This window comes from Capra hircus, chromosome 18, assembly GCF_001704415.2.
Source record: "Capra hircus breed San Clemente chromosome 18, ASM170441v1, whole genome shotgun sequence".
In the NCBI taxonomy this organism is placed as follows: domain Eukaryota; kingdom Metazoa; phylum Chordata; class Mammalia; order Artiodactyla; family Bovidae; genus Capra; species Capra hircus.
This window is the reverse complement of record NC_030825.1, coordinates 62,518,232-62,528,023: the sequence shown is the minus strand read 5'-3', so window position 1 is coordinate 62,528,023 and position 9,792 is coordinate 62,518,232. Positions and strand designations below refer to the sequence as shown.

The 9,792-nt window shown below is 45.2% G+C and overlaps 1 protein-coding gene across 1 annotated transcript; it reads right to left on the bottom strand.

The window, feature by feature from the left end:
- LOC108638087 (cationic amino acid transporter 3-like) lies at positions 2,754–7,507 on the bottom strand. The gene is made up of 11 exons (XM_018063223.1): positions 7,129–7,507; positions 5,984–6,142; positions 5,431–5,614; positions 5,112–5,224; positions 4,718–4,940; positions 4,409–4,548; positions 4,205–4,307; positions 3,815–4,014; positions 3,450–3,616; positions 3,067–3,175; positions 2,754–2,898 (listed from the first exon to the last, which is right to left on the bottom strand). Exons 1-11 carry the CDS (start codon positions 7,505–7,507, stop codon positions 2,852–2,854), a joined length of 1,824 nt encoding a protein of 607 aa, XP_017918712.1. The 3' UTR covers positions 2,754–2,851.

The following is a 9,792-nucleotide window of genomic DNA, read 5'->3' as shown; positions in this document are numbered from 1 at the left end:
GGCTTAGCTACTCCGTGGCATGTGGGATCTTCCTGGACCGGGCATTAAATTCAAATCATCTAATAACTTGCACTCAGTTTCTTGACCTCCATCCCTCCTTCACTCTACTTCAGTTGTTCGACAGTCCTATGTTTCATTATTACTGATGTCTTGAACATCCATAAATCTCAGTTTAAAGCGTCCTGTTCTGCAGCAATAGTTTTTTATCCTGTTTTTCTAGTTTCACTTTCATTTTGTTTTACCCAATTATGATCATTTATCAATCAATCATTACCTATGACCCCTTTGCCCCACCTTTAGCAATGCAGGAATTTTGTTAGTGCTTTCTTATTTTTCAATTAAGAACTCTTCTTCATCAATTCTATTGCATGACTCTAAGAGTCTGCAATAGAAAAGTAAAGAAAAATTATCACAATGTTACACTGTGTCTCAATAAGGCTAGAGGAAAACAAAAAATAATTATTTCTCTTCATCATGATGAAAGGATCCACTTTATCTTTTATTATTCTCTTTTTTTCAAAGTCTACTTTGACAGTAATATAGCTACCCTACTTTCTTATGTAACTGTTTGCACAAGGTATCTGTTCTTTCCTTTTACTTCCAGCCTATTTGTGCAACACTGGGCTGGAAGAATCACAAGCTGGAATCAAGATTGCCAGGAGAAATATCAATAACCTCAGATATGCAGAGGACACCACCAGAAAGTGAAGAGGAACTAAAAAGCATCTTGATGAAAGTGAAAGAGGAGAGTGAAAAGTTGGCTTAAAGCTTATCATTCAGAAAACTAAGATCACGGCATCTGGTCCCATCACTTCATGGGAAATAGATGGGGAAACAGTGGAAACAGTGTCAGACTTTATTTTTCTGGGCTCCAAAATCACTGCAGAGGGTGACTGCAGCCATGAAATGAAAAGACGCTTACTCCTTGGAAGGAAAGTTATGACCAACCTAGACAGCATATTCAAAAGCAGAACATTACTTTGCCAACAAAGGTCCATCTAGTCAAGACCATGGTTTTTCCAGTGGTCATGTACGGATGTGAGAATTGGACTGTGAAGAAAGCTGAGTGCCGAAGAATTGATGCTTTTGAACTATGGTGCTGGAGAAGACTCTTGAGAGTCCCTTGGACTGCAAGGAGATCCAACCAGTCCATCCTAAAGGAGATCAGTCCTGGGTGTTCGTTGGAAGGACTGATGCTGAAGCTGAAACTCCAATACTTTGGCCACCTCATGCTAAGAGTTGACTCATTGGAAAAGACCCTAATGCTGGGAAGGATTGAAGGCAGGAGGAGAAGAGGATGACAGAGGATGAGATGGTTGGATGGCATTACCGACTCGATGGACATGAGTTTGGGTGAACTCTGGGAGTTGGTGATGGACAGGGAGGCCTGGCATGCTGTGATTCATGGGGTCGCAAAGAGTCTGACACGACTGAGTGACTGAACTGAACTGAACTAAACTATTTGTACCCTAATATGTAAAGTGTAACACACACAACACATATTAATAATTATCTGAGTTTCCTTCATATGGGGCAGTCTCTGGGTTCTTGCTGAAAGCAGGCATAAAGAAAATGTGCCATAAGATACAATCAACCTTATGTGCAGGTTTAATATTTTATTTCATCTTCTAGTTGCTGGTTAGATTGTTGTACTGTCTTTGTGAAAATTCACCATGCTGCGCACTTAATGAAGCCTGCACATTTTGTATGCATATTATGCTCTGAGAAGTATACCTGAAGTTATACAATATTAAAGATATTTTGTCCTCTGCTGGGGCTCTAAATGCATCCCACCTTCACAATCCATAGAGACTCAGAGTGCCCCTTGAACCAGAAGATCCTCCAGTACATGGAGAGATTCCAAACAGCCTTTATGTCCTGTGGTTAAGATGATTCACCGCTAGGAATATTTTCTTTCTTCTTACCATGCTTGCTACTGCTGCTGCCAAGTCGCTCCAGTCATGTCCGACTCTGTGAGACCCCATAGATGGCAGCCCAGCAGGCTCCCCCATTCCTGGGATTCTCCAGGCAAGAACTCTGGAGTGGGTTGCCATTTCCTTCTCCAATGCATGGAAGTGAAAAGTGAAAGTGAAGTCACTCAGTCGTGTCCGACTCTTCGAGACCCCATGGACTGCAGCCCACCAGGCTCCTCCATCCATGGGATTTTCCATACAAGAGTACTGGAGTGGGGTGCCATTACCATGCTTGGTCATTTTTATTTTAAAAAAAAATTTTATTGGAGTATAGTTGATTTATAATGTTGCGCTGGTTTCTGCTATACAACAAAGTGAATCAGTTATACATATACATATATCCACATTTTTTAAAAGATTCTTTTCCATTTAATCCATTACAGAGTATTGACAAGAGTTCCTTGTGTTCTACAGTAGGTTCTTATTAGTTATCTATTTTTGTATGTATATGTATTACTGTATGTATATGTTCATCCCAATCTCCTAGCTTGTCCTTCCACCCCTTCCACCTCTAGTAACCACGAATTAGTTTTCCACATCTGTAACTCTATTTCTATTTTGTAACTAATTTCATTTGTACCATTTTTTTTAGGATCTGCATATAAGCAATATCATATCATATTTGTCTTTCTCTGACTGATTTACTTCACTCAGTATGACAATCTCTAGGTCTATACACATTGCTGCCAATGGCATTATTTCATTGTTTTTAATAGCTGAGTAATATTCAATTGTATATATGTATCACATCTTCTTTACCCATTCCTCTGCTGATGGACATTTAAGTTGCTTCCATGCCTTGGCTATTGTGAATAAGCACTAGGGATATCATCATCAAGAGTCTGGGAGATGGAAGCTGGTGGCTGTTGATCACCGTTCTACCTTGAGCTGTATCGGATCCCATATCCAAAGTATATGACAAATCCTAGTAGAGAAATGAGATGATGAGAAGGGAAAAGTAGGCACTCTCCTCACTTACTAATGCCCAGTAGACCTCCTATTATGGCTTCTGACAAAGTTTGGGGCAGACATAGCAGGAAGAGGGTTGGGTTCAGTCACTCAATAGTAGTTTTTATCCCAGAAAACCACTTACCAATGGCATTAGCGATGCCAAATTGGGTCCAGGTCCAAGTGTTTATCTTTGTCATCAAGTAGACATTCATAAAGATGCTCACCAGTGGGAGGACAGGCATAGCAGGGACCTGTGGGCAGAGTCAGTCCACACCTGAACCCACCCTGGATGTCTGAAACATGACCCATACCCAACATGGGTGAGAAGACTCCAGTCTGATTCCAGCTGTGTGTTCATTGCCTACTCAGATTGTGTACCTAAAACACTTAGCATGGATCAGCAAAAGATCCATTTGTTTTAGAAATTCCCCTTCTTCTCTGGTCCAGAAAAGAATGTTTAGACCTCAAAGCATGCAGACTTCATTCACTCAAGGTAGACACTTTGGGCACATAAGGTCACCTTACCCTGAACATAAGAGGACTGGGGTCCTGGGGCTGCCTCCAGATGATGACCGTGACCCCAGTGATGAGCAGCAGCAGCAGCACAGCCACTGTTGTGAGCACGGGGTCTCCAGAGAACACCTGGCTGGGCCACTGGTCCAGGATCAGGCTCAGGATGATTATCAGGAGAACTGCAGGGGTTAAGGTGGAGGAGAACAGTTTCAACTCCAGAAGCCAAATAGATCAAGAGGTTGGATCATATCCCTCCCAAAACTGCCCACCTCAGGAAAAGCCATCATGTCTTCAAGATTCCTCAACTGATAAAATATATGTTCCCAACCTATCTTGTCAATTTCAAAATACCACCAAAGTGAGATCCAACTGCTCACCAAGCAGGAAGGCACATCCATAGACAATCTGGCCAGATTTCCGGGTGGAGATGGTGCTGGGAGGGAACCACAGACTCTTTAGAATGTTTGAGGTTCCTGCTTCAGGTTCAGAGTCCAAAGGATTTCCTTCAAGTGTAGGCTCCATCTCAGTTTCTTCCTCTGTTTTCTCATTCTTGACAAAATTTTGACTTGGCTGGTACCTTAATTAAAGGTACAAAGGCAATATTAATAGCAGCTCCTACTCATGGAACATCATGCAGTCTAATTAAAATCTTTCTGGAATTCAGCCCAGCAGGACAATTATAAGGCAGGATGAAGGTAGAAGACAATTACCTCCTCATCAATCCCCATGAGTCTAAAACCCTCAGCCAACATATAGTGAATTCTCACCTGAGGATGAGAACAGAAAATGTCCCGAGGGTATAAGCAAGCAGGACCCCAGTTAAGAGGAGTTCAATGATATCACGGAGTTCAAAGAGTAATGCCATGACCCCTAGAATGAGGGCACGAACAAGGTGGGGAGGGAGTGAAAACCAGTATAAACATCCAAGGTAAGAAATTTAACTGAAGAAGGAGCGGGCTTTGTTTACTTACCTGCAAGAAGTCCAGAAGCCACTATGGCCATGACAGGGGTGCCTGTACGGGCGTGGATCTGGGCAAGATGCCGGAAAAGGAGCCTGTCATCTGCCATTTCACAGACCAACCGAGACATGAAAAACATGGCGCCCAGGAGGCTGGAAGGCAAAATGGGAACATGTGTGAGGATGTAGAGAATCAGGACAGAGTGAGGCCTCTCTTCCCTGTCTACATGTCATAATGCATCTTGCTCTCTTGTCTCTCAATGCCAAGGGACAGGATACCTAAGAATCTGACAGTGGTCAGGGGGAAAACCATGGCACTGACCTGTATAGAAGAGTACACAGGAAGACAACAGCCATGACATATCTGGCCGGGTCCCACCCAACGTGGAGAAAAGCCTGTGGGAAAGGGCTGTAATGATGAATCTGGTAGTAGGGCACCATGAGGGTGAGCGCCGCTATGAAACCAAAATACATCAAAAAGCAGATGAAGACGGAGATCGCTATGCTCAAGGGGATGGAACGCTGAGGATTTCGGGCTTCTTTGCCTGCAGGATGGAAGGAAATACTGGATCAGAAAAACATACTGGAATGAAATCAGAAAATTGTCTTTCCTTTTGCACCTCCAAAATCTAGGTTCACCTTCTACCAACTCCTATGCCCAGGGGCAACCCAAACTGTGCCCACACCACTGATGGAACACTCCATGACCATGTTACCTTTAGTGAGAATGGCTTCAAAACCAAAATATGCGTAGAAACACAGAGCTGCTCCTTGAAGAATCCCATCAAGGCCAAAGGGCACAAACCCTCCAGAACCCAGAGGCCCCAAGCTATGGTGAGAGAAGGAATGAGGAAGAAGGTGGGTGAGGTGAGTTCAGCCACCTCTACCGGATCCTCCCTCAAGACCACAAGTCCTGGGTTCCAGGATCCCCATTATCTGGATCCACCAGCCCAGCTCTCTTTAGTCCCCATCATGTTTCAAGCTCTACCCACAGCCTTCACTTCCACCCAAGTGCATTTCTGTGGCCAAGAGTACCCTCCGGTCCTATAGATGTCACTGGATTCAGATGCGTTTCCGTAGTCCTCTTCTGTGAGCTGCCAGTTGTGCAGGTCTCCCTTAATGAAGCCAGAGATGATCATGAAGATTGGAACAAAAACATTCATGCCTGTGAACACTTTGATAACCAGGGATGGCATACGAGCTCCTGGAACCAGTACTCCTGTGGTAAAGATGGAATATGAAGCATCCAGAATAATCAAATGCATAGACACAGAAAGCAGACTAGTAGTTGCCAAGGGACTGGGGGGCAGAGGGTACCAAGGATGCTACTCAATGCCCAACAATGATTTTTCAAAACCTACAATGCACAGGACAGCGCTCCCCCCTGCACCCCTCACCCCCCCCGCCCCGCCAAGAATGATCCAGCCTGAATTGTCAATGGTGCCAAGGATAGAAGCAGTGTATGTCATCCTCTCCTGCCACCTTTGTTTCTAGTCCTAACCCCCCACATTCTGCCACCCAAGCCTTTCCCTTCCCAGCTCCTGCTCCACACCCCACTCTTCTCATCCTGTCTCTGTCCCCTTCTTACCAATCATCACCAGCACCAGGGCCAGAGCGACAAAGTCTGGGAACGTGGCCAGGAAAGAGGGCATATACGGAGAGAAAGTCCCCTCTAAAGTCTGAGAGATGTGGTTCCCAATCAGGCTGTCAAAGCTGTAGCTCCAGGCCCTAGCCACACAGGCAGTGGCTGCATGGAGGAAGAAGGAATATTCATTAACAAAATTAAGTACTCCTTTACCTAGTACCATGGGATATCTTTAAAAAAAAAAAAAAAAAAAAAAAAGGACCAAGTACTGAATCTCAAAGCATATCTCTTCTTGGGGTGAGAAGAGCAGGCCCAGATAATTCACAAAATAGGTCAACTACTCAATATGCTGCTGCTGGTGCTGCTAAGTCGCTTCGGTCGTGTCCGACCCTGTGTAACCCCATAGATGGCAGCCCACCAGGCTCCCCTGTCCCTGGGATGCTCCAGGCAAGAATACTGGAGGGGGTTGCCATTTCCTTCTCCAATGCAGGAAAGTGAAAAGTGAAAGTGAAGTCGCTCAGTCGTGTCCGACTCTTAGCGACCCCATGGACTACAGCCTACAGGCTCCTCTGTCCAAGGGATTTTCTGGGCAAGAGTACTGGAGTCGGGTGCCATTGACTTCTCCAAAGCATGAAAGTGAAAAGAGAAAGTGAAGTCGCTCGGTCATGTCCAACTTTTCGTGACCCCATGGACTGCAGCCTACCAGGCTCCTCCATCCATGGGATTTTCCAGGCAAGAGTACTGGAGTGGAGGAGGAAGTAAATATTATGCGAGGAAAGAACACAAGGAAATAGGAACAGAGGGACTGTGAGATGAGGGTTGAAAATTCAAACATAGGGGTAAAGGAAAATCCTACAAAGACAACTGACCAAAGATTTCAATCTGTTGAGGGGATGAGCCTGGGGGATATGCCTCGCTCTTATCCAGGGAACTTCCTACATTTCCCTGTCCTCTGGGTTCTTGGTCCATCATTTAAGGCAAACAGGACAGAGCTGAGTAGAATGACATTGAGGGGTTTTCTTGCCATTATTACGCACTTCACCTCTGCAGGTTCAATAACTAAGTTCTCATGAAAGAGCGAAGACCCCAATCCTGTCTCCCAGTTTCCAGATCTTAAGCCCACATTTTCCCACTCCCCATCCTCTTACCAACAAATAAGGACAGAATGAGGTTCCAGCCAGTGATGAAGGCATACAGTTGGCCCATGGTGACGTAGCTGTAGAGATACACAGAACCAGAACGTAGTACCCTGGCCCATAACTCTGCATAGCAGAGCCCACACATCACACAAGGCAGGGCGGCCACCAAGAGGGAGATGATGATAGCTGGTCCAGCTATGTATTTGGCCAATGCACCAGCCACGATGTATATGCCAGCTCCCAGGCTTCCGCCCACACCCAAGATGACCAGGTCTAGAATGTTCAAATAAGTTGTGGGACTCTCAGTCTCCTCTACGGGGTCCAACAGCCGCCTTTGGACCAACTTCTGACCAAATCGGTGAACATACTGATATAGCAGCCTCAACATAGCTGAAGAGGCTCAGACCTGGTGAGAAAGAAAGACACAAAGTCATCAAGAATGTCCATCCCTCCCTTGGCCCTGGGAGTCCAATTCCATGAAGCAATGGAGTGATGAGGGGCAGGTGATAAAAGGACACATGGGGCAAGTTCTGCATCTCTGAGTTTTGGTTTCTTCAAACATAAATAGGAATTTTTACATGTTTCAGTTATTGGAAAGTTTGCTTGAAGAGAAGTGAGGGGGAGCAAAATCCATTTCCCCAAAATGTGCCACTTTGGCTCATGGATTTTGGGCTAAAGGCAATTTGGACACAGAAGACTCAGGAGGAGCTCCTTGCCTCTCCCTTAACTGATTGAAATATTAATAATTCAGATGGGGGAGGTCTATGCTAGGAAGAGAGCTATCACCAGATAAGTTTTCATCTCAGAAAGACTTGTCTGCACATTTGTTCACCAAGCATTTGCTCGTCCCATCTTCCTTGCATTGTCTTCCTTCCCCTCAAAGCCCCAGATCCCTACCCTCTTCTCCTTAGCTCAGAGTAGCCTCTATGAGCCAGAACTGTCTAACTGTCTTCAGCCTGAGGGTTTTCATGGGGCTCCCAAACATAACAAACTAAATCTGTTAATCTGTCTCATGTCAATATAGTTATTAGACCAGCCAAAGAATCTAAAAAGTAGAATGGTGGTTTTCCAGGGGCTGTGATGAAGGAGGAGTTGGGAGTTATCATTAAATACAGACACAGTTTCAGTCTTACAAGATGAAAAGAGTTCTGGAGATTGGTTGAAGAGCAATGTAAATATACCTAATTTTAATGAACTATACACTTAAAGTACTCTTGCCTGGAAAATCCCATGGGCAGAGGAGCCTGGTAGGCTGCAGTTCATGGGGTTGCTAAGAGTCAGACATGACTGAGCGACTTCACTTCCACTTTTCACTTTCATGCATTGGAGAAGGAAATGGCAACCCACTCCAGTGTTTTTGCCTGGAGAATCCCAAGGACGGGGGAGCCTGGTGGGCTGCTGTCTATGGGGTCGCACAGAGTCGGACACGACTCAAGTGACTCAGCATAGCATAGCATACACTTAAAGATGGTTAAGATGGTCAGTGCTGTTATGTGTATTTTGCCAGTATTTCTAAAATTGCTCCCAATGATAAATAATAGAGCTGACTTCACAGTTGCTGGATATAGAAAACTCAAAAGCGATTTAATACAAATCACCAAACAGGCTTCCCTCATGAATACCAAAATCCACAGATGCTCAAATTCCTTATAGTTGCCCCCTGATCTACAGATGAGGAACCCACAGATATGGAGGGCAGACAGTGTAGTGAAGACTGAAATCAGTGGTCCACATGTCACATCCACTATATAAGAGTAACTATTGGTTGTGTGTGTTAGTCGCTCAGTCGAGTTTGATTCTCTGCAACCCCATGTACTGTAGCCCTCCAAGCTCCGGTATCCATGGAATTCTCCAGGCAAGAATACTGGAGTGAGTTGCCATTCCCTTCTCCAGGGTATCTTCCCAAACCGGGGATCAAACCCAGGGCTCCCACATTGCAGGCAGTTTCTTTACCATCTGAGCTATCAGGGAAGTCCAATTATTGGTTGTACATGAGTCAAAAATAGTCCTATATCATCAGGACATTGATCCAATCACCCCTCTCCCGCACACACCTCTTCTCACACACACTCATATATCCCAGCTCCTGTTTTCATCTAGAAAATGGGTCTCTCCACCCTCAAGTTGGAGCCGGGCTGACCCCCCGCACTCTGGAATTGCAGAGGTCTCTTCGGGAGGACGTGAACTCAGCGCCCAGTCTCCTACAGGAGAGGGTGACCCGAGACTTACTGGATCCTTGGAGCAGAGCCTGGAGCACTGGGTCAGTCAAGGAGGCTGAGGGTAAGCCGTGTGGGGCTGGAGCTGAGACATCTCCAAGAACCGAAGCAGGGAGTCCTGAGCACAGAAGACAGTCCTTAACCCTGGGTTGTTGGGGTGGAGATGGGGCTGGGCGGGCGGGGAGCATCTGCAGTGTTGCTATCAGCCCTGACTCTTCTGTGGTTACCCTCATGGAATGGTTCCAAGATGATTTTTGTTGCAGTATAATGTTCATAAAATAAAATTTACTATTTTAACCATCTTTAAGTGTCCAGTTCAATTGCGTTAAGTACATTAATATTTTGTCCAACCAAATTCCAGGACTTTTTCTCATCTGGCAAAACTTAAACTCTGCACCCATTCATCAACAATTCCCCCTTTCTCCTTTCCCAGTTCCTGGCAATCACCCTTCTGCTC

Bases quoted from the DNA above. Each gene is read 5' to 3' on its own strand.
- LOC108638087 (XM_018063223.1), bottom strand. From the start codon at position 7,507: ATGTTGAGGCTGCTATATCAGTATGTTCACCGATTTGGTCAGAAGTTG. The intron at 5,615-5,983 runs GTAAGAAGGGGA...TCTTTACCACAG, and splicing joins CCTGGTGCTGGTGATGATTG to GAGTACTGGTTCCAGGAGCT. The intron at 3,176-3,449 runs GTAAGGTGACCT...CTCTGCCCACAG, and splicing joins CCAGTCCTCTTATGTTCAGG to GTCCCTGCTATGCCTGTCCT.